At 34.3% G+C, this 25,837-nt stretch overlaps 1 protein-coding gene across 15 annotated transcripts in view; it reads left to right on the top strand.

Moving 5' to 3' along the window:
• The window catches only part of Ppfia2 (PPFI scaffold protein A2), a 436,080-nt gene that overhangs the window by 62,906 nt on the left and 347,337 nt on the right, over nucleotides 1–25,837 (top strand). For all 15 annotated transcript variants that reach the window (XM_076920120.1, XM_076920126.1, XM_076920131.1 and 12 more), the window contains exon 3: nucleotides 5,777–5,830. In XM_076920120.1, coding sequence (XP_076776235.1) covers nucleotides 5,777–5,830 — 54 coding nt within the window. The remainder of the gene's footprint in view (nucleotides 1–5,776; nucleotides 5,831–25,837) is intronic.

The following is a 25,837-nucleotide window of genomic DNA, read 5'->3' on the forward strand; positions in this document are numbered from 1 at the left end:
GATAGAGTTAGAAATAGGATACTTTTTCATGATTGAAGATGGAGTTATAAGCCAAGAAATGCAGGTGGTTTCTAGGAGCAGGGGATGACAAGAAAATTGTTCTTCTCTGTGTTCTTAAAAAGGAAACACAATGCTCTAATTTTCCAGTCTCCTATCCTCCCAAACTGTAAACCATATCTTCACTCTACATAGTAATTTTACACAAGTGACATGCAATGAAGCTATGTGAACTGAAGGCATCATTATATATTCCATAGTTTCTGTTAATGTTGTACTGTGCAAATGAGAACCACGAGTCTTCTCTGTCTGGCTCATTTTAAGCAATAGAATTCTAATTTTCTTGCTATAGTACTACCCCAAACAGTAGGTGTGCTGCTTAGAAGTCATAACCGCCTGTGTGGCTCCATTAGACACTGCCAATTACAATTGGAAACCAGCTATACTATCTATTATAAAGGAATGGTAATAACAGTTACATTCGAGAATATTAATTAATTAAAATCATGTTTGAAAAATATTAAGAGACGTTCCAAGTAAATAATATTTCAAGTTATTCTCCAAAAAATTACAGAGTAGCATGAACTTTGAAGCTTGATTTCTTATTTATTGTGTGCATAGAAGAAAATAGGACTGTCTGTAGAACATACCATGATTATAAAACTCTCTGTCACTGATGTTAAATCTCCATCATTCTCTATTCTAATAATCATATTCTATGCTACAGACCAAGTTAATGTAATAGTGTAGAATTATAGCTCTCATTCATTCATAGTTTTTAAGAAATGTGCTGTTATTGCAGTCATTAGTAGTATCACTTATAACAGCTCCCCAAACAGAAGTATACATATCATATGTCCTATTACTATTGATTACAATAATAATTTGTCACTTTAAAATCTGAAATAAGAAATTAAATTATAAATTCACCTCTTGTGACTCCAGCTTTGATTCATTTTTTAGAAAGAATACAGCAATAGGTTTTTTTGTTTTGTTTTTTGTTTTGTTTTTGTTGTTCTTGTTGTTTGCTTAGTTTTACGGTTGGTTTTATTTTGTTTATCCCTCCAATTAACTTAGATTAATTCAACTTCTTTCAGAAAAATTTTTTGGCTTATGTTTTTGGATATTGTCCAAAGCTTTCATTTCACTGTCTAGCTTTATCCAATCTTGCTGACTTGTGACTTCCAAAATTAATCTACGAGTATGTAACATCTCTTGGCTAATTTCTCTAACAGTGTGAATTATGTGTTTTTGAAAATACAGAACCTGTTCTCTGTTTTCTCAAACCAAATCCTGCTTAAATGCTTTGCTCCAATGGTGCTTCTCAAGGTTCACGTCTTCAGATTGTTAATACATATTAACATTGTTTCCTAAGTCAGTATGCACCATCCCAGAAAGCCCTTCCAATTCCTTACTCATACTTGAGCTGATTCAAGACTTCATAGCCATGGAAATGCACTGTCTCAAGAGTCAGTGTTTGGTTTTGAACCATTATTAGTTAGTTGTATGACCTTTGTCAAGTCATTAAACCCTAAATGTCCCAGACTGACCAGCTTGAAAATGTCAGGTGATAACAGCTAAGAGAACTGGGATGCTTATTCATGAGGCAATGGAGAGCTTAATGGGGTGTGAGTTTCAGTATGTACCCAGTCAGTGCTAATTACTGTTACCCAGCTAGTTTCTGTGGGAACTCAATACGTATTCAAAAATAAAACAAAAACACCAAATCTGGAAATATCGAAAACTGAACTACCAACACCCTATATAATTTACCACTACAAACACTATGTATTAATGTAATACTTCATGCTTAGAGTTCCTCAATATATTGTTCTGTGCTCTGCCTTTGATTAAAATAAAAGATGTATCTCAAATACTGAATACTGCACTTCAGGTTTGGTGTTGTATTTCATGTCTGTAAAGTATTGAAGGTCTTTTTTGTTGAGTGGCTTTTCTTTGTTATGATTTTCCATAACATCCCAAATGTTATAAAAGCTTTGACTTGGTTTATTTTCCATCATTTTTCTCCCATGAAGAATTCACAATATATGCTCAGCCATTTATTTTGACAGGAGCTAACTAGAAGGCAATTCAGATTTGAGATGGACTATGCTCAAAGTGACAGAAAATAATTTCTTAATTTTTAGAACTTAGAGCAATGAAACTTTACTTTTCTGAGTAAGATTTATAATATTCCTTTGTGTATTTTCTACTTCTCTGTCCCCCGGGGAATTTACCCTGTAATATAGCCAAGGAAGCAATAACAACTTAAACCTCATTAAGAAATTCAACTTTTTTTTGGATGTTTGCCTAAAGGAGATGGGATTTTTTTTTTGATGAAAGATTGTTTCATTAAGCAGCATGTGGGGAAAAATGACTCCTTAAAAGAAATTTTGTCTTTCATTACCCATTCCTTCTTGTGTGAACTTACAAAAATATTACACAAAAGTAAATATTATCAATACTAGTTTAATATCTCTGAAGTATATATATCCTTATACTAGGCACTTTTGTTAGGTAAATGGCTCAAATATTGATTTATTCATTGTACAATGGTGTAACCTATTAAGTTCTTTTAAAAATCCCTTCCTATGAGCCATAAAACCCTGGGTATGTATAGAAATTTATTGCTTCAAGATGAGATCACACTGAGCCAAAGGCATGTTATTTGAGTGGATTTCTCATTAGTGATATATGACAGAATCTGAAGTAAACTAGGCTTGAGGTTATAACACAGGGGTTTCAAAGCATTTTCCTGCATTCAACAGCTGTGTGACCTCGGGAAGGTAATTCATTATTTTGGTCATTTCTAAATTTTATGAAGATTCATTGTGCAAACACAATACCCTTGCTCTATGCTTTCCAAGGAATGCATTTCTATAAATTAAGAAATATTTTACCACATGTACCTGGAGTTTCAAAGATTTTATCGGAATGATAGTGCATCAATATTCATTCTCTCAGTCATTCTACATTAAATACTTACTGAACTTCACTGTGTGGTGGTCTTGGTAGAGACTAAGGGAGACATTCATTGCTTACTGGACACTGACAAACAGCACCTTTTTATACTTTATTCTTTTATACTCAAAGATACTATAACCTTCAGCTACTCACCATTCACCTGGACTTGCCAAACTCTTCACACCTCTATGAGATACGGCTTCATTATGCATGCTTATTTAAGTCTTTTTGAGTTTAACCATTTTTCCTTATTTGAAACATTGCTGATTTATGCAAGTTCACTTTGGTAATTAATTATATTTATAAGTAAAGTAAGTCAGTTAATGAACTAGAAAGGCACTGAAGTAATGTGTTCCTTGTACAGAATAGAAAAACATGCAATGGCCTTAATACAGAAGCCACATTTGGATTGGTTATTAATTAGTAAGTTTGTTAAGATCAATATGATTTGATTGGCACAAGAGACAGGGTGCATTGCAAATGGTGGCATTAGAGAAAATTTCTGAATCAAGATTCCACCGAGCAAGGCAGAGCACAATAATAAGCTACGTTTTATTCTAAGATTTTTGAAAACCCACAAATTAGTTTTGGATAAGGATTTAAATATTCAAACTTGAATTCAAAATAGAGAATGTAGGATGGACCTGGAGATAAGAGCAGGTCCAAAAATAATTATTAGACTGCTGTTTATACTGCTGAAGAAGTCCAAGAGATTAATGTACTAGTAGTGATGAGAAGCGATTAAATTAAAATTCTTTCATTAAGACATTTTTGGTAGAATTTGATGAACAGTTTGGATAGTTGTTCAGTGTCCAGTCATTGCAACAGGTTCCTAGCTTGGGGAAGTTGAGGTGAAAACATGACTTGACATTTCATCCACTTAATAAAATTGAGTTTAAGAAGTATTAATATATAAACTGAATAGATAGTATGAACATCAGAGAATAAACTGAATCTGAAGACAGAAATTCAGAATACATTGGGGCTGGAGAAATGGCCAGGCAATTAAGAGTTCTTGTTGCTCTTATGGAAAGACAGAGTTCACTTTCTACCACTCACTCATATTGGGAGGCTCACAATCTTCTGACACTTCAACTCCAAGACAATTGAAGCCCTCTTCTAGCCTCTGTGATCAATTATATTTGTTTACACATGGAGAGACCCATACATAGTAATAATGAAATAAACATTCTAATGAACTTTAAAAAGTAATTTGTTATCATAGACAGTAGTTGAAAAAATAGTACTAAATAAAATAATGTACAGCATGAAATTTCAAATACTAAAGAAGGGATTTCAATGAGGATGGAGCATTGCATGGTGCCCATGTATCTTAACAAGAAAAAAGATTCTTGAATGAACATTTTCTTTTGCATTTAAAGAGCAATTTGTCTTTGGGAACTTTGATAGAAGGTGTTGAGTTGTGTACTGGAAATTTCATCAAGAGGAAATGGGAAAGAAGTAAAATTTGGAATAATTTTTCAATAAAATAGAAATATTCAATTTTGATATTGCCAAGCTGTCCAAATGCAAGATTTTCAGCTTTCTGTGTCATCTGCATTGCTGTCCTTCTGCATCCCTTCCTTCTGTGCGACACGCTTTTCCTGTGGAAGCTTCTCTTATTCAGATCAGATTTGTATCAATTTTGATGGAACCCATAGTCTTTCATCACTTGTGGAAATATAGACAAAGCATTTTACCTACATTCCCTGACTTCCATTCTGAAGTTGAAACATGTTTAAAATATACAGGTTGATTTAATTCAATAATTTTTCCCTATAATCCAGTATACTCCAGGAGCTATTGTTCCTGTTTCATTGGCATTCAATTTTTTTAATTAATAAAGCATTATTCAGTTTATTTCTCGGAGTTTTTATCCCCACTTGATAAGAAGCTTATCAAGTACAATTAGATCTTTCTGAATCCATACATATCAAGAGTTAAAATGTTTTTATCTACAAAATGTCAGTGTCAGGTATGGCCAGTAGCAGGGTGCCTATGAGCAGTCTGATTTTGTATGATTTTGTGTGTGTGTGTGTGTGTTTGTGTTCACGTGTGTGTTTTGGTTATGTGTTTGCAGCGTTACTTGTGAGTGGTGATTTACAAGTTAAACAGGTTGCCAACTTATTAAACTATTGTGAGATTTTATTTTAAAATCTGGCATTTAATTTTATTTTGTAAAGGTTATATGATTGGTATGGTTGATATCAATTACATCAAAGCCCTAGATCGGATATGATAGTTATTTGCAATTCTATAAACTTCACTGCCTATTATACTTATGTATAATTACTTATGCATTACTTCTGTGGCTGTTAATTCAAAATTAAGAATTGATGTTTGTACAATACCTAATCTAACCATATATTTTAATATTTTACACATGTATTAATAGAGTTGACCATAGATAATTTCAAGGTTTTTGTAGATAAAATAGCATCATGAAGCAATGCTCTTGGAAATATGTTGAGGTCATTTCTTTTGTTGTTCTGTGCTCTCTAACTCTCTAAGATAAAACATTCTTTTTAAAATCTAGAGCTACTTTCTTTTCATATTTTGAGAACAATTGCTCACTTACATTTATTTTTGCATTTGCATACTGTAAAAAGTTAGAGAAAATAATCAGATCTTTTCATATAGTCTACTTTTTAAGTTTTGTGGGATCCAATATTTACACATATACACACACACAAACACACACAGACACACACAAATGAAGCATTCTAGCTTTGTTGCCAATGACAATACACTGTGTGACTGGGTAATTTTCATGATATTGAATAGCATTTACAATCATCACCTCTCCCCTTTTCAGGACATCGAATCCCTAACAGGAGGGCTTACTGGTTCTAAGGGGGCTGATCCACCGGTAAGTTAGAACCTTTATTAGATATAACTGTTGCATTGAACACAGTGTTGCTGTATACTATGTCATGTGCTGAGGATTGTTAAAGTACACTTATTATAGTAAGTAATAAAAAAGTGTAAAATTGATTTCAAGAGTGTTCTGCAGGCTTAAAAAATGGTACATTCTCAAATAATTAATTTACATTCAAACTGGCAGCACAGAAATAAAGAATTAGGGTTTTAGCTTACTGGTGAACACTTGGTTAGCACACACAATGCCCTAGATTAAATTCCCAGTACAAAAGAGAGAAATGAATAAATATTTTGTTTGAAATCCTAAATTATTTGTATTCTAATAATAGTCTTATGACCTTGAGAATTTATAATTCTAAATTTGAGTATTGATGGAGTCTGGGAACTACTGCACAAACCATTCAGACACCAATCTCAGTTAAACAGGCTTGGTTTATTGAATGCACAACCCAAGACTGATTGATTTCGGCCATAGCCTTGAACATTGTTCAGGGGCAGCTTATATAGGGGGGAAAAAAACCACATGCACTCATATGTGAGTATGGGGAGAGCTACAGGCTAGTCAGCCTTTTTCCAAGGTTTTTAGTAATTAAGATGTGACAGTTCAAGCTGACCTCTATTTTGATGGGTCCCGAGTAAAGGCTACAGTTGGGGATTTTCCAATAAAAGTAATAATAATAATAATAATAATAATAATAATAATAAGCCTCAGAATATATGACTGCCTATAGTCAAGCTGCTTTTATGTCAGCAGTACAGGATTGCTGGCAAGCATGTAACATAAAAGTTAGTTAAGCTGGGGGCCAGGTCTCAACAAGTATTCGATTTTAATTTCACACCATTTGAATTTACAGACAAAAATTGCATCAATGTTGTGCTTTGCTTGATTATTCATACTGTTGTTTCTTCCCTATTTATCCCAAAGGTTCTTTACACAATTAAGGAATGACTTATCAAGTTTTTAGGAACGTATTCTTGTATTTTTCCATGTTAATATGTGGTATGTATAGGTGTGCATGCATGTTAACATGTATACGGGCACATGTTAGGAGGTACATGGATGTGGGAACATGTGTACATGGAGACCCATAGTGAATGTTATAAACAACCCTAAATCACTCTTCCATCTTTTCAATGAAGTATCGTCTCTCATGGAAAACCAGAAGTTCATTGTAGAGCCATTCTTATTAGCCAGCTTGCTCTGGTGAACCCTGTGTCTATCTTCCAAATTAAGAATTACAGGTGGGCATTGTACCTACCAGGAATTTACAAAGGTTCTGGGCCTCCAAACTCTGGTCCTAATATTTGTGTGGGAAGGGATTAATCACTGAATAACTTGAGGGAAAATTTTTAGTTTTAAGGTAAGCAAAACGTGTTGGAACATTATAGCTTTTTTTATTCTGCGCCTATGATTTTAGCAGACATTAATTACAATGATTTCCCTATGATTTCAATATTGAGAAACAAATTTCAAAGTACGTAAGTCAAGTAATGTTATATGCAGATTGTGTTAGCAAATGATCAATGAATGAATTTTTTTCATTGTTTGTTTTATTTAAGTGTGGGGAGATTTGATGTGTAGTAGGCATGTATGGCTAGTTTTATGTCAACTTGACACAAGCTAGAGGCATCTGAAAGGAGGGAACCTTAACTGAGGAAATCCCTCTGTAAAATCTGGCTCTAGAGCATTTTCTTAATTAGTGATTGATGTAGAAGGGCCTCGTCCACTATGAGTTTTGCCATTCCTGTGGCTGTGGTGATGACTTGTACAAGCTAGGCAAGCCATGAAGAATAAGAGTGTTAACAGCACCTCTCCATCAACTCCTGTCGCCAGGTTCCTGCCCTGCACGAGTTCCTGCCCTGACTTCCTTCAGTGATGGGCTACAGTGTGGTCATGTAAATAAACCAAATAAACCCCTTCTCTCCAGATCTTGCTTTTTTGTCATGATGTCTCATCATAGCAATACCATAATTAGGACAACACATAACTCATGTTTATTAAATTTACATAACTCAGTTGTATCTATTAAAGCATCAGTGAATGTGAAACAAATAAAAAGATAACAATTTTGATTGCAAATGTTTCCTCACTAAGATTTGTTGTGCCTTGTGACAAACTATCATCTTAAAATGACTGGGGCTCATGGTTTGACCCCCAGAACTGTAAAACCAAAATAAAGTAAGAAAACTAAAAATTAGATTGAATTACACATATTTTTAACCCAAGTGGTTTTTTTGGTTTTTGCTTTCAATTTAAAATATAGCAAAAGAGATTATCAAAATATTGATTTCCATTTTCAACAGTTACATCAAAGTATTTATAATTTTAAAGATTAACACTATGAAACTTGTTTCATTTCAAAGAGTAGGGATGTTTGTTTAGTAAATCCATTGACATTACTGATAAAATGGCTTATCAGGTAAGATTAAATGTTCAGGATTCTAATAATGTTTGGTATTGGTATTTTTATTATTATTATATTTGAGTCCGTGTTTCTCTGTCTATCCCTAGCTACTCTGGAACTTACTCTGTAGACCAGGCTATCTCTGAACTCAGGGACCTGCCTGCCTCTGCATCAAGTTGCTAAGATTAAAGGGACATGCCACCACCTGCAGGCTTAGTATTTTTAATAATAAATGTTAAGTACAATTTTTGAAAAGTCAAGTAGCCTCTGTTTCATCACTAAAGAGAAAATAATTTAATATGTTCAGACATAATTAAAGAAGAATCTAGAATGATTTTATTTTTTAAAAGTGTTTTTAAGGGTCTTTTAAAATATAGACTCTAAAAATGATGTTGCTAAGAACAGTGCTTCTGTTACTTCTAAGTCTCAGGTTTATTTTAGAATAATAACTCTTCTATTACTGAGAAAAATGTCTGCTAAATAATAACTTAGAGCTGTCTTCAAAAAAAATATTTCAAAGATGCTCCACATTCAGCCTATGCTTTCAGTTCATGGAAATTAGATCACAAATTAATCAGCATAAACACGCTTATGCAGGTACATGCTTAGGTAGAAATGTTAGTACAGCAACCCAGATAATTACTAACCAAAGAGCAAGATCAACTGGCTAAATAATGGTCATATGTTTGTTTTACAATACTGGTGACAAAATCTGTAGTCTTATTTTTACATGGTAATTATGTGTTCTACCACCAAGCTATATTTTAAATCCAAAAATCATAATTAAAAATACATTTCTTCCTCAAAACCTATGTCTCCTATATCTGCATATTTAATTAGATGCAAATTAAATACATATTTAACAGTCACAGATGTTTTTCTCTTCAATATCTTTAAACAATAGAGTATAACAAATGTCTATATAGAATATACCTTGTAATATGTATTAAAGATGACCTGTAATTTACAAAAAAAAAGAAGTTGTACATATGTTACACTCAAATAGTCAGACTATTTATTGTAAAGTAATTTATTACCTGGATAATTTTTGTCTCCTAATGCAGGCAATCTTAAAACCAAACATTCCTTTGGAGGTAGAGATGAGTGCATTTCAAAATTACTACCAAAATTAAAATGCAAATTATTAAAGATACTTAGTGACCCTCAGGAACCACCAGAACCTAACTGATCAAATTTTTACCTTATTCATACAAAGGTTAGGGTGAGGATTAGGAATCTCATCTTAGGAATTCTCAAGAGAGCCATGAGAATTTGAAACGGCAGGACTATGGGATATATTCTGTTCTTTAATTAGCATTTATATTATGGGAAAATCTGATGTTTCTTAAGGTCATTGTGAAAAAAAACCTGAAAAGAAGTGATGTGGGCCAAAATGCAGGAAGCTTGTTCCTGAATACATTCTAACATATATCATATATGTGGCAAAAGCAATCATTTCATTCTACTCCAGAATGTAGTTGAGTTTTATATCTGTCTCATTGTCTCACCAGGAAATTAGAGCAAGAATGCCAGGGGAATGTGGTTTCTTTTTGTTTTTTTCTTTTCCCACCATAAGCAGCAAAATTTGTGTTTGCTGAATATTGGACTGGGTTTATTTTTAATTCTTCTAAGAGTCTTTTTGTTAAGTGCCAATGGATCTCTTCAGTTCTGGAGTGAGATGAAATAAATGAGTCCCCATTCGGTTTGTCCTGAGCTTGAAGCACAGAATGTTCTGAACATCCTTTAGCTCTGTTAATTTCCCCCACCGAGTGGCAGAAATTGCACATTCTGTGTTTTTGTACTTTCTGTTCAAATTTTATAGCTTCTTAATAGTTCTTGCAATTTGGGTACACACACAGCAACAAACTTTTAGAAATTCAATTTCCCAAGGCTGCTGCTGAAGCAAGGTTATATATGTTTTTCTAACTGTAAATGTACTTAAAAACTGAAAACCTCTCAAACTCATTTTGAGTTTGATAATTCCAACACCCCATCAGTTTATTCACGATAATAAATGAGGTAATATTGATTTTAATTTTAAACTAATTCAACTTTTTACGTTATAAATTTCATATTTAGCATTTTTCATTCTATTTATTTCAAATCTGTTGAACACTTGGTTGTAAATTATGTGCTATGTAGTTGATTAGATTTTAGAGATAAGTAACACCTTTTTAAAAATGCTTTATTGATTCTTTGTGACTTTTACATCATGCACCTGATATCATGTCTCCAGTTCTGCCTTTCTTCACACTGCAGAAACTGTCCACTTCTCTGCCTTTCCCAACCCCCATCACACACTTGCTTATTCTAGTGGTATTTGCCTCACAGCATGGTGGTGTGCATCTTGATTGACACCCACCTGCCCTTGCCATGTGGTGGCAGGGGGGTTTCTCAGATAAATAATAACTCCTAACTTTAGAATCTTTCAATTTAGTTGACAGACAATAATCACAGTACCATGTAGGTGAAGGGTCAGGTGTAAACCCAGTAAAAGTCCGTAAGTCCCAACTGATGAAAATAGAAAAACAACAAAGTAAAAGACCACTTTACAATTGCAGGATGAATAGAAATTTTCCAAGTGAGGAAATGTTGTGTGTCAGAAACTGCTTTTCTACAAACAGAAAGTAAAATATATGTGTGTGCACACATTATAGAATTACCTGGGATGGGAGATACGGTTAGACTGAAGGCTACAAGTTTGAGGGAGCACATGGGAAAAATTTCTATTCATTTCTTAGGAATCTTTGGGGTCTTAAAACATGAGGACAATCTTATTGGCTGTTTCTTTGTAATACAATATTTTCATGACTGTATTTGGAGAAAAAAAATCAGAGAAGAGGAAATAAGAAGATCTTGAAGTCTTCCAGGAATGGTGCAAAAGTATAATGTTGGTGATTTAATAATAAAATGTAAGAGAGAAAAATCCCTTGTGATCTTTGTCATATATAGAGGCTAAGTTAAATAATGTGTGCAATAGTAATCATGAGAACTTAGCAAAGGAAGGAGGGAATAGAAGAGAACTTATAATAGGTTCCAAAGAGTTTAGATAGAAACAAGAAGTCCTAAGATATGGAGCACAGAACAGGGACTGTGGCTCATTGGAATTATTATGGCTTTTTTCTTTTTTTAAACCCGAAGAGGAGCTTGAAAAGCTCCAAGCATAGCATAATGATAAAAGAATAGAAATGTAAATTCCCACGGACTTTGATCAGAACATACTGAACTAGCAACCCTGCTCCAGGAATACATGTAATTTCGTATTTAAAACATTTAAACTGAGTAATAAAAAGTAATAGGGACCCCCATTTTAGGAGATTTTAAGTGTCTGAGTATCTGTTATGGTCAGGTCACCATTTTTAAATGATGTATCTCATGGTAGGCTGACCCCATGCCAGGATAAGTCCCATTTCCTCCACTAGATCTACAGCACACATGGACTTGATGAGGAGAGAAAATAAACTCACAATAAAATAGGAAGTAAAGGAAGGTAAATGGAAGTGGTTATGGGAGAAGTAGTGAAAAAAAAGTGAATCGATTCAAAATACACTGTATGAAATTATCAAAAATCAAAAAAATTACTAAAATAATAAATAAGTACATAGTAAAACAAGCATTTTGTCAGGGTGAACAGATAAGAGTAGACTGATTCGTGAGACATGAGGTCATAATAGTTATACAGGAATAGATTTTTAGTCACGATGAAGGGAACAGAACTTAAAAATATATATTTTAGCTTTCTGCTTTGGTCAATGACTAAAGAAGTGCCCTTTTGTAGTGACACAAACTGATGGTAGAGAAAAGTTTTCTAGGGTATAGGATGAATCTATAGACAAATTCAATATCACTGAGTGATATTGAATGCTTTGGAACTCATGATGCCATTTCACTTTACACAATTGCCTTGAATATGTAGAAGAGTTCATTGACGTTTTAGAGAGGGTGAGATCATTCTCTTATCATGCTGTAGAAAGAGATAAATGAGAAAGGAACTGCATATAAATCTCTTACAAAGAAAAGTTTTTACGTAAAGTCAAGAAGAAGGTTAAATGTCAATGAAATGTCCTTAAGTGACAAAGCAAAGGAGAGACTATCACGCAAATCCTAAGAAAGCATGCAATGATAAATACCAAGGTTGAGCAAAGATTGATTGCAAAGGTTATTAGCAGTTCCATATTACAGAGAGTTCTAGAATAGTGTCCTTTGCATTCGGTGACAAGAAGATAAATGTAGCTGAGAATGATATATTTTTTGGAATACTTGACAGGAAATCACATTTGAAATGGACTGAAAGATTAATCAGACAAAAAAAAAAAAAAAAAAAAAAAACTGGATTAGAATCTTATATTAAGCTTTGCTATGAAGGAAATTTGTGTGTATAATGTAGGATATGAAGTAGAAAACAAATGTGAATGTGTTCATGTCATAAACCTGAGGATGAAAACACTGCTTAGTATCTGTGAGATCCATATATACTTATGAACACGAACTATAAATCTCAGTGTGAATTAATCTCACTGGAGCTGGTTACATTAACAAACTTACAGGCTAGGTTGTCTGACGCAGCTTAAACATGCCTTGCACTCTTTTCTATGTGCATTTACTTTTTTTGAATCCAAATTACTTTTAATGATTAATAATACTAATTAAGTAATCACTAGTCTTAACTGATTAGGTAACTAAAAAACATGTTTACCATATTGACAAAATTTAGACTTTTGGGCTCTACAAAATATTTAAAAAATTATCTGGGCTGTGCGTTAGTATTTTAATCACTGCAAGTTAAAACCATGTTTCTGATCTTCTGTTTTCCTCTTTGCAAGGCCCCTAGAGCTTTACCATTATCTGTTAACAACTACTTCATACCCACTTTGCCCAGTAACCACAGCCAGAGAGTTATACTAATGTATCTCTTCACAGTTATTCTGGAAAACAATCTTTACATTGTACATCTACAATCTTTTCTAACATCTGTTTTCAATGAAAGAAGTAGGATGGATATTTTTGTATGTGAGGAAGATCAGGACACATTTATGCTTAAATCTTTGCTGGGTTCCCTCTAATAGGAAATTTTCTTAGCTCAATGGTGGTAAATGTTGACTTTAGGTTCTGGTGGTATAAGGATGTCAGTAAGAATTAAGAAATTATAAAACTTGTACATTGACATCTTAAATTGAAGAAAGGAATAGGACTCCAAGAAAACTTCAAATACCTTTGATTAGGAGAAATAATAACAAAGAAGATAAATGAAAAGAGAGATGAATATAGCTGGTTTTCTCTGTTCTTTATCATTATTTAAATATGAGAGCAATCTCTGGTGTCTGGAGCTTGCAGTTTAGGCTGGACAGACTAGCCCCAAACCCCTGAGATTCATTTGTTTCCATACCTAAAGTATTAGCATCCTTGATAATCATTGTCACGTCCAGGAGCAGAGAAGGAGTAGATTGGAATTTAAATTCAGGCAGTCATCTTTGCAAAGCTATTACTTTACCCATGGACCCATTTCTTTTATCTCTACACTGCTTAATATTACTTGGATATGAGAACCGGTTTTTTGCTGTTTCTAGTTGAGATTTTTAATTGTTTGACAGTCTCATGAATTTATTTAATGAATTTTAGTCATTTTGTCCCCAAAATTCCACTTCTTCGCCCACTGGCACTTCTCATTCCAATGAGTTTCCCTCCTACATTTACATCTTCTTTTTGTGTGTGGCCCACTGATAATTAGAGCTCCTTGCCTGAGTGTGGGTGGGACGTTACTCAGCAGAACAAGGGCAATTTATCTATGTCTCTTTACTGCAGGAGTCTCTTTAGCACAGTGCATTCTCTTTAGTGTAGTGTCTTCTCTGTCAGAAGCCCAATATTCTTAGAATGCTAGAATACTTCCTGCCATTGATGAATATTTGATACACAAATAAGGTAGACCAGCAGCCTGGTAATAGTAGATCTTCAGACGTCAAAACTGTGATCATTGCTTTGAAACGCTTCAGTAAGTATGGAGCTCAAAAAAAAAAAAAAAAAAAAAAAAATGGAGTGGAGTTCCATGGCTTCACTGAAAGGCCTATGTTAGACACTTCTGCAACATTCCAGCCAAATGCCCGACAAAAAAATTAAAGAGGAAAAGGTTTATCTCAGTTCAGTGTTGCAGAGGCTTCTGGAAGTGTTAACTGGGACTGTAAGCTTGGACAGATCATCACGATGGCAGAAGAGGATGCTGAAGGAATTTCTACACATCATGCTGAGCAGGGTAGGCAGAGAGGCAGGCAGCAGCCCAGAGATGTGCTTCCTGAGCTACACTCCACCATCTAAAATCACTACCACCTCCCTAAATAGTGTTACCACCTAAGGTTCAATCTTTGAGTGTATGAGCTTGTGGGAAACAAACAACATCTAAATCATAAGAAGCCATAAATTGTACCATTGGCAGGAATTAATTCCACACTGTATAGTGGGAGATTAAATGTGTTCACATCAAAGTCATCACTAATAATCATGCCAAGCCTTGCCAATGTGACTTATCAGTGATCTAAAAGATGACAGGAAAGTATTGTCAGCTGGTAAGAAGAGCCGCAGAGGCTTTATGTTCTGTGATGCAAGGAAGAACACGTGTCACCAATGCAATGAGACTGCCCCAAACTAGTGTATTGAAGAATGGACAATTAAAAATCCAGGTTTGGATGATCAGAAAATTGTAGGCATTCAGTGGGAGAGACTTCAGGTAAGGAGTAATTAAAGGTAAGGAGTCAATTAAATTAGTAGGTGTCTAGGAACCTGTGTGACTATTTTCTTCTCTTCTAGTAAATTTAGAAAGTAGAAATCTGTTCTGAACTATCTTTTGTCAGTTGAGTGAGAAGCCATAGCAATAAAGGTGAAAATTATAGCTAAACACTGTCTCAAAGGCTTGTGCATTTCCCATGTGTCAAACTAAAAAAGACAAAGAAATCAGTTCCCCAGTAACTTATTACTGGGGTGGCCGGATCAAGAGTCATAGAAAATGATACATGAACTGGAAGGGAGAAAGGGGCAAACAGGAATTTACTTATATCAATGAACTGCAATGAATGACGGTTAAGATTTAAAATGAAACAGTCCACTAAAAGCTCATGTGTTGGTTTTCAGCTCATGATGAACTACTGAATGGTGGTTGGATTGGGAGCACTCTAGCTCTAGCAATGGGTAACAATCAGTGGGTGGAACCTAGTGAAAGAAGTAGGTCACAGGACATGCTTCTTCTGCAGGGTATTATTTCTCATTCAAAGCTCCAAGTTTTTCTCTGTTCTCTCTGTCCCTCTCTGTATCTTTCTGTCTCCCTTTCTTTGTCTCTCTCTCTTCCTGTCTCCCTTTCCTCTTCCTCTTTCTCCTTTCATTCTCTCTATCCTTTGTCTTGTCTCTCCTTCCCTCCTCTTTTTTCTTCTCACTCTCTATGCCTTCCTCTTCCCCTCACTCTCTCCTCTCTTTTTCCTGGCCCTGAGTTAAGCAGCTCTGTTCCACCAAAGCCCCTCTACTATGCTATTTTGCTTTACCCTCAGGCCTATAGTGATGGGAAAAAGTGACCCCAAACAGAATCTTCTAAAACTCAGATGAGGTAAAATTTCCTCATTTAAGTTGTTTTCTTCAGAAGTTCTGCCACAGTAATAGCAACAATGCATGGCAAAGATGAATAATGTTCTCATGGGAAAACTTCCAATGGCTCATCTATAATTAATCTCAATTTACAAATCTAGAATTTAACTGCCTGACACATAGCTGCCAGCATCTTATCTCTGTCCCAACTTGAGATAAAAATATATGAAGACGAGTAAAAACAGAATGGATCAACTCTCTTTTTGTTCATAGAGTTTTCTCAGTTTGGAGTTAGCAATCTTAGAGAAACTTTAAGCTGAATGAGATTAAAGCTTACATATGAAAACTGCTGAATTTCCTTAGTGTGAAAAACATCCTTTAAAAAAATATTTATTTATTGGATATTTTATTTATATTTCAGATTCTGTCCCCTTTTCCCATTTCCCTCCCTAGAAAACCCCTATCCCATCCCCCCCACCTCTTCTTTGCTTTTATAATTTTTTTTCAATGTTGATCAAAGGCTTTATAAGTTTGGTAATGCTCAAAAACAAGATGCCCATACAATCAGAAGTGTAACCCACTACCCAACCTAGAGATACCAACTATCTTTGACTGGTAGAAACACATGAACATCTGCCTCCATGTTTCTCTCTCTCTCTCTCTCTCTCTCTCTCTCTCTCTCTCTCTCTCTCTCTCTCTCTCTTTCTCTCATCTCCTAGCTCCTTCTCTCCTTCTCCTTCTCTCCTTACTCCTCCCACCTTAGCTCCTCCTGCATATCACCCTTCCTGTTAAAATAAAACTTTCCTCTCAAAATATAATTAGAGCATAACTATACCAATTTGTGTCAGTAAGGTACAAGATAGAACTAATACCTAGTCCATCATTTTGTTGACTAACCAGAACCTCTGTCATCTCTACTAACTAAAAGACTTCTGAACCTGGCTTTTTTCTTGGCTTTAGAATGAATGTCAGCTGAAAACCATCCTCTCAAATCTTTTCTCTCAAAGTGAATAGCCAGAATTGGCTATGAGACTATAAGTCTTCAACCCCGTCAGAAATCCAGAATGACTGAATTAACTGAAATTATGGGAAGCAAAAAAGCATAGCTTCTAAAACTTAGGCAATTTATAGAGACCACTGAACACCTGGACAGTTCCTATACTACAAAACTTTGGAGCATCTGATCTTCAGCCTTCTGGCCCAGGATCATCTAACAGACCTAGTAATGCAGAATTATTAAGGGCTGATTACTCTGTCTTGGCAGATATAATCAGTTGACTATTCTGCAAGTGTGTCCTTTTCTGGACAGTAATTCATCTGTAAATGAAAAGAGGTGATTCTTGCCTAGTATCTGTCCCACCACAACTGGAGTAACTCCAAAGATGCTCAATTTCTTCTTAGAATACAAAACAGGAAGCTGTCAGGAGCAGACAGGTCTCTAATCAAAATGGACATTAATACAGAAATGTTTTTAATGTTAATTCTGTGGACTTCTGACGTTTTGAAAATCAACTATCATGTAAGGCAATCTGGACTGTTGTCTGTTAAAGCTGAAAAATATCTTAATGCTCCAATAATATGGTCTTGAAACTCTAAATTTACAAATATTTATTAGCCAACTTAAGCTTAGTAAAAGCATGTTCAAAAATAAAATAAATGAGAAAAAAATGTTTCTTATATGAGATCTATTTAAGTCATGTAGTTAATTCTTTGTATTTAATTAGTCTCACTTAATCATTTGCTGACATTGGGAAAATTATGATACCTTATTAATTATGTTAAAAAATGTCTAAAATTTTGTATTATATGGAGGCATGATTATCTGAATGTGAATATACTCATGAGTGTAAATAAATGGCCCTGAGATGAGAGTACATTTACAGACAGTTGACAGCCATCTGGCATGGGTGCTGGGAACTGAACTCTAGACCTTTGAGAAGATAAGCAAGTGCTCTTAACTACAGATCCATCTTTCCAAGCTCTATGGAACAATTGTTATTATTAATGATGAAGGAAAAGGAAGCTTTCTTCACTTTACAATAGAGTCATGATGGCTTATAATGATGCATGCTCGTAGACCTAGTGGTTTAGGAGACTGAGGCAAGAGCAGCAGAGTACTTTTAAGGCTGGTTTCAGCCAAGAAGATATAATAGGTAGCCAGGACTATATGAAATAACCCCGTCCTTCCTCACATCAGCTGAAAAAAGTAAGAACACGACCATTACCAAACACAAGTTGTAATTTATTTAAAATCTCTGAACTCTAGAATATCGGTTTCAAATTTTTAACTCTGCCTGTTACTAGCCACATTAAATAGTGAATGATTTGTGTTTCTTCCTTGTGACACAGTTTTCTGAATTTTGTGAGAGGGTAACTATAGAATTTCTCTCACAGGGTACATTACACTCAACGAGTTAGTAAATGCAGAATGGTCTGCATAGTGGTTAGCCCATGTGCATGTTCATTTTTAAAATGCTTGCAACTCAGGGCAATTGAAATGTCGATAGTTTTGCTAAACTCACTTTTCGTATAATGAGCAATCGGAAGCTCAAGTTATGAGTTATGACTCAAGTTATGGGTTGTGACTCTGTGACAAAGTGCTTGCCATGTAATTTCAAAGTTCAGAGTCTGATCAGTAGCACACACACACACAAAAAGAATGAATAATTGGGTTTAAATTATGCTACACATAGAAGTGAATTATAAATATTGATTTAATATATAGAAGATGTAAGGGGTGGGCAGATGGCTCAGCAGTTAAGAGCATTGACTGGTCTTCCAGAGGTCCTGAATTCAATTCCCAGCAACCACATGGTAGCTCACAACCATCTGTAATGGGATCAGATTTATGTATAAGTGTGTACTTCTATATATAAATGAATAAATCTTTAAAAAAATACATAGGAGATATAAAGTAGGATGTGACATCTACAAGTTGATTTAAGTTTGTTTACTAAGGGAGACAAACATTATTAGACACTGACTAACATTTATTTTTGCCAGTGGTTGAGATGATAAGAAACAATGGAGAAATGGTATTTTTCTAGTGCCTGGCAAATTACTTGAGATTTTATAATAATAAAGAAGCTCACTTGTTGGAAATAACCTTTGTTTAATTTTCTTCTAGTAGTTAATTAAATTATTAATATATACTTAAAGTTAAAAAAAGTAGATAATGGGGACTAATTGGGGCCCGTCACACACTGTTCAGCTGTATTTCCATCCTTAAAGAAAAGCATCAAAAGTAAAAAGTAAATCAATGCATAAATGTAATGGGACATGATAATCAAAGTGAACTAGAAATGTATTATAGCCAGTATCCTTTTTTGTTGTTGATTCAAAAAAAAAAAAAAACCAATTGAGAGCCAGCAAGATGGATCAGTTGGTAAAGGCACTCGCTATCAAGGCTGTTCATCTGAGCTTGATCCCTGAGACTCACAGGGTCAAAGGAAAGAATCAACCACTATAGATTTTCCTCAGAAGTCTACATAAGCATGTAACTTGCATATGCATACACAAACAAAACAATGCAATATAAATATAAATAAATGACTGACTAAAATACATGTTTTATCACACAATATTATATAATATCAAATATGAATAATTTTAATACAGCTCTTTTTGCTTTTAAAATAAAAATCATGGTTTTAACTACTAAAGCAGATTACTATAAATATGCTCATAATATTTATATATTAGATATTGATATTTATGTTTTTTCCTTTGCTTTCTATGACTTTGTATGACTTTACTATTTATGCATCTTCTTATTTAGCATATATTATATATTCTTATATATAACAAATATAACTATAAAATGTATTGCATATGTATTGCAAATATAAATATATGATATATCTTTATATATTCCCTACTACAGAATACAGAACAGATTTTTTGTGTATTTTAACTTCTTGGCTAAGTAGAGGAAATTTGCTAATTAGAATGTTCTTATCTAACACAATAAATGGAGCTATTTTTATTTTTTATCATAGATGCTATAATTCAGGATGTTTATCTGAAGAACAGAGATGAATACAGCTATATATATATAATTACTCATTAAAATGTGAAAATATGAAGTAAAAATAAATGCTTACTAAGAAAACATCTTGGACTGTCTACTGTGTATATGGTACTATTTTGGGCATTTTAGAAAATAAGTACAAGATAACAAGTCGGCTACAGAATTTCACACTGTAATTTGCTACTGAATTTTCCTTTTATTGGTGAAATAAATATAAAAGATAGCATATAGATAAATGGCTAGTTATATAAAAGTCATCATCATACTTTTGGGGACATTTTTGCTTATTATATTGGATTTTTGAGAGATAAATGTTGAAACAGTTATTAAAGGGATCGTCTGCACTAAATTACAACCTTTCTTCTGGCTAGGAGTAAGTAAAGAAACTTCTTTTTCTTAGTACCCAATAATATTTGGAATTTTGTGGACCTTAGCAACTAATAAAAAAATTATAAAAGTTTTAGATGATATGCCTGTTTGAATTTAGTTAAGAAATTATGTAGAATGGGTTTTAAATTAAATCTGGTTCATAGATAACTTTTCAAAATGATTTATGAGTTACATAAGCAGAAAGCACTTATAGCATCCATATTACTGTGTGAACCTAACAGCTAGACATGTCTACACAGTCAATGAGGCTACATTTATCAGTCAAGTAGATAAAACTGTTGTTTGCTTGATTATTCCAAAAGGATGTCATGATGATACCTAGGTAAGAGTATAAGGGTCAATCAAAGGATTACCTGAGACAGCTGCTGTTCCTGTGTTTCCTGGGACCCAAGACTGTGATGTTCTTTGTGTTCATTCAGGGGAGAAAGGATCTGGCATTTCCAGCATTCTGTCACGTTTTAAACACTAATGTTTATTACATTTTGGAAGCTGCAGAATTCTGTGTTTGAAGATTCTCCCCATTTATTTCCCCGAGTCTCCCGATATTAGAACACTTTAGTCTTGCCTGAGAATCTGTATTTTAAGACCCACTCATCTTCGAGGAAAGGCATTTATTTGAGTTGCTCTTCTGAAAGATATAAAAGCTATTCAAATGTATGCAGCGAAATATCACCACACTGTACATGCTTGAAATTGCATGCTCATTTTGTTACTTGTTGCTACAAAACATTACTTATATTCACTATAGACACTTATGAGGAATCTGTTCTATATGCAAAATCAATTAAAGTTAACACCTTTCAGAATTCTTGCTTCCCATTAAAATCTATACTGACCCAACAATACATAAAAGGAACAGACAAAGTGGCTCAAGGATTAAAGATACCCTTGCTGCTAAGCATACAGACCTTTGTCCAATCCAAGAAAATGACTGATTCCTGCAGGTAATTATCATCTGACCTGTCTCTCCATGTAAGTAGCATTTCTTGTGCACACCCATACACATAATCACTTTTACACACACACACACACACACACACACACACACACACACACACACACACACTAAATTAATAGTTGCTCAAAATACATTTTAGAAAAAAATACTATATTTTCTAAGTACATTGTACACATGATTTGAAACTCTCAAAAAATAACAAAAATTATATATAATAAAAATGACCCAATGTTATAAAAATAAAACCAAGGAAGACAGAAACACACTGCAAACACATTATAAAAGTTAAATTATTTTCAACGAGATAATTTAAGTCCATTTAGAAAACTATGAGTGACGAAGGGTGAGACGACGTGTTAACAGGTTAAAAATTCAAGTATTTCACTCACAAGCGTTCACTAAAGTCCTCTGAACTCCACAGAACCAACCACATACTCTGAGCTCATTATTGTATCTTACACTTAAGAAAGTTTATATTAGCATATGTTAATTGAACAATGCCATCATGCCAATACATCACATAACTATTATCTACTTGTAGCACATTCACCCCCTATTTTACTCACGCTCACCTCTTCTCTGCTTCATCCTGTTCCTTAGTGTTCCCGTGTCTTTGCTCATCATTTTATGTATTTTTCCATGCTTACATTTCACATCTAAAATATTGAACACTTGTCTTTCTGGAGCTGGCTTATTTCAATTAACATAATGATACTGTCTACTTCCATCTCTGTTCTTAAAAAGCATATAAGTAGGAGTAAAAGCCTACTGAATGCACCAGTGTACAAACACCCCATTATATGTCTCCTTTATTCCTCCACCTTGTGATGGGTTCTAGGCTGAGTCAGTCATTTGCTCATTGTGAATAGTACTGTAATAAACATGCATACAGGTTATTCTCCAGTAAGCTGCTTTGGATTCCTTTAGGGATAGATCTAGGATTAGTTGGAGCATATAGAAGTTGTTGTGTTATTTAAATACATTTATTTATTTTTAATTCTCTCTCTCTCTCTCTCTCTCTCTCTCTCTCTCTCTCTCTCTCTCTCTGTGTGTGTGTGTGTGTGTGTGTATGGGTGTGTGTCTGTAGATATATGCATGTGAGGTTTCAAAGGAAACCAGAGGCATCAGGTCTCCATAGAGCTAAATTTCTATAGAGTAAGATGTCTTATAAGTATTCTGGGAACCAAACCTAGATAATCTTCCAGTGTCTTGGGTAATCTTAACTACGGAAACATCTCCCCAGCCCCATAGTTTGAGATTTTTGCATTAATTTAATATTGTCCTCCATGGTTGCTGGACCAACTTCCCAATATTGTAAATGGATCTGGTTCTCATCCTCACCTGCATCTGCTGTTTGTTTTCTTGTAGATAGCTAGCAGGCAAGCATGAGATGCAATAGTGATGCTGTGTTGATTTGCATTTTCATTTAAATAAAAGTTGGTATTCCAAACACTATCATGTTTCTAACTTTTAAATGGATTGTTTACTTGCATTATGTAAAGGCAGAAAAGTAATAAATTCAGAAAAATTTCATAAGAACAAATTTCTAAATACATTTTTTAAATAAAAAATACAAGACATGATAAAAGAGCAAACTTGAAACTCAAGTGAGAGAGAATACATGCTGTGAAATAATAACAGGCAAAAGCTTGTTCAGTGTGTGAACTTCAGTAACCACAGCCTTTCAGGAAAAAACAAAAAAATATGCTAAGAGGGTGGCTTCAACAGAATATTAAAACACTACTGAAAATTGAATAGTTTCAAATATTAATAAGTTTGATTGTTCTCAGTTCAATATAGGCATCTTCCAGTACTTGACTGGACTCAAGACAGCCTCTGCAAAGACAAATATGATAAGCAAGCTTGGGTTCGTGAGGGTGTGAAAGTCTGTTCTATTTACCCAAAATTTGCCGTATATGAGTTCTACCTAGAGACACAATATATTTTAAAAGAATTTAAAAAATACATGTTGTTTTCTCTTAACATTACAAGTCAGATGAAAATCAACACTGCAAATTTAAAAATGTAAATGGTAACTATAAATACTTATATTCTCAGTAATTAAGACAGATACCTCTAGTTAACTCATTGGCCAGAGAAGAATTAAAAAATGAAATGGGGCCTTTTCAAATCAATGGTACTGAGCTATTTGTAGGTTGCCATGTGGAAGGCAACCAAACCTGACAAATTAATAGCAAATATATATACATATATATTTGGTCTGCACAATGTTTAACCAAAGCCAAGGTGAAGGTAGCTTGGATATTTTCTCATATGTATATTATAATTCTCTACCGAGTACTCATATACCTCTCTCTCTCTCTCTCTCTCTCTCTCTCTCTCTCTCTCTCTCTCTCTCTCTCTCTCTCTCCCTCTGTGTTTATTTTACTCATGTCTTAATAAAAGTGTATCCCTTAACCTTGGGCTATCACGTATTCTATATAACTTCAAAACGATAAAATGATAAAAACAATGAACATAGACCCCATCATGAGATGTCTTTGACACACAAGGCTATAACTGAAGCAAATACTGATCTGAACAAATCAAAATCAAACACAAGTCAATTCTCCATATGGGAAGTCTCAGAAGCCCAAGTTTTAAGAAATCAAAGTTCAGTTAATTAAATGGAGAAGTGGATTAGTATTATGACATCAGGAACTAACAGGAAACAGCACCTGCATAGCCATTTATTATAAAGTCAGAAAAAAAGACACAGTGGTCATTTGTAAGGCAATACTCCATCCTTTCCATTTCGTTGCTATGTACAAAACATTTTAACTTTACAGGAAAACAAGCATTATTAATGACAACTTGAGGTTTCTATTAGTATGCTTTAAAATTTAAGGCTTTGGAAAGTATTTTTCTCTTTTTAAAACATCCCTTATTATTGAGGTTTTCACATACATATACAATGAAGTATGATGTCCACCCTCCCTTTCCCCCTAATTTTCTCCATGTCTCCGCAACATGCCCATCTCCTTCCTCCTTTTAACTATAAACTAAGTCTAGTTATTGCTGTCCATATATGAGTGGACATCCACAGGAGAACAAGACAGCTATCTGGTGGACACATCCTAATGAAATAATGATTCTCCTTTCCCTGAAATGACCTATAGCCAGGAGCTCTTGAATGCTGGGGCCTGAGGACCTCTTCCTCATCTAAACTGGAATGTTGGCTGGTGTGATTTATGGAGGTCTTGTGCAAGTAACTCGAGTTCAGGAATTCAATGGCTATGTCATGGTCAGTAGATTTCAACGTGTAATTGGCAATTGCACTTTATTAATTTTGGATTTGCCCATATTGTAATTTTATTTTCTTCCTCCTGGAAATTGTTTCTGGTGCTAAAAAGGATTTAAATCATTATTGTTAAAGGAAAAAAATTAGTATTAAGAGTATAATCAATTTGTATATATAGTTTTAAATGACCATGATTTAATTTCCCAAGAGTTTACAGTGTTAAACTATGGACAAATATATACTTTTCTGTCAGTAAAATTTGATGTGGGCTTGACTCTTCATAAAGAAAAAGAGAGTGTAATCAATTTCATACAGCAAGGCATATGTTCTCCATCCTCCATGGCTCCACTTTCCTTCTTCCCAGAGCTTTAAAGATTCTTACTTTGTGATGAGTTTCTTTGTGAACTGTAAGCTACTATTTGTACTGTCTCACATTGTAATATTTTGCTGATTTAAACTAGTTGATTGTTAAGTATAATAATCACACAAGCACAGATAAGAATTTTATGTCCCAGTCTGTGAGAGGCCTAATTCTAAAGTACCTAACATTTTAAAATAACCCCACATATATCAATGCTCTTCAACCATTTTTTTTAAAAAAATATTTATTTAAATGCAAAATAATTCTGTTTCCAAGATAACACTGTAAGTAAAGATCTGTAGGGATGCAAAAGAAAATTTCTTTTGAATTAGTGTTGGGAAGGTGCCAAGAATTCAAATGGGTTTCCATAATGCAATTTTGGAAATGCATGCTTTCCTGAAGTGTGTGAAGGCTTTATGCACAGATCCATCTAAATCCCGTGAGTCAGTATTCACAGACTTACATCAAACCTGCCGGCGTCCTTTCAAGGTTACACGTAATAGGAACGCCTCGGAAAGATGTTTTCCTTTTTGTCCCCTTCTTAGGCTGTGATTACTTTTGGCATGGCAGATCCTTTTTTTAATGGCATCAAAATCAATGACTCAATCAATCAGTCAACCAGTCCTGTCTGTCTTTACAGCATAAGGCTAGACCTCTAGGAGGAGGAAGTGTGAAGCCGAAGGATCACAGGACTATCCTAGAATACAAGTCATAACCCACGCTACTTAGTGAGACTTGAGCTAAACATAAAAATTTAACCCAAGTAAAATGAGGGATGGAGACGTATCTCATTGCTGAGTGGAGTGCTGGATGCTCATTCATGAGAGCCTGGCTTCAGACTGAGGTTAAATGTCTCTGGAATCCTCACTGAGATTAGTAGCTGAAAAGCTCATTATTTAAATATGTCGAAACTGTTGTCAGCTCTGTTGTTTAATGTCTCCTCTGTCTTCATCCCTACTCCACTGAAAACAAACAAACAAAAAACCTGAGAAAAGTAATGTAAGAGAAATGGATTTGTTGTGCTTTAGGTCTTGAGAGGTTTGGTTCA

Source organism: Arvicanthis niloticus, chromosome 22 (genome assembly GCF_011762505.2).
Source record: "Arvicanthis niloticus isolate mArvNil1 chromosome 22, mArvNil1.pat.X, whole genome shotgun sequence".
Taxonomy (NCBI): domain Eukaryota; kingdom Metazoa; phylum Chordata; class Mammalia; order Rodentia; family Muridae; genus Arvicanthis; species Arvicanthis niloticus.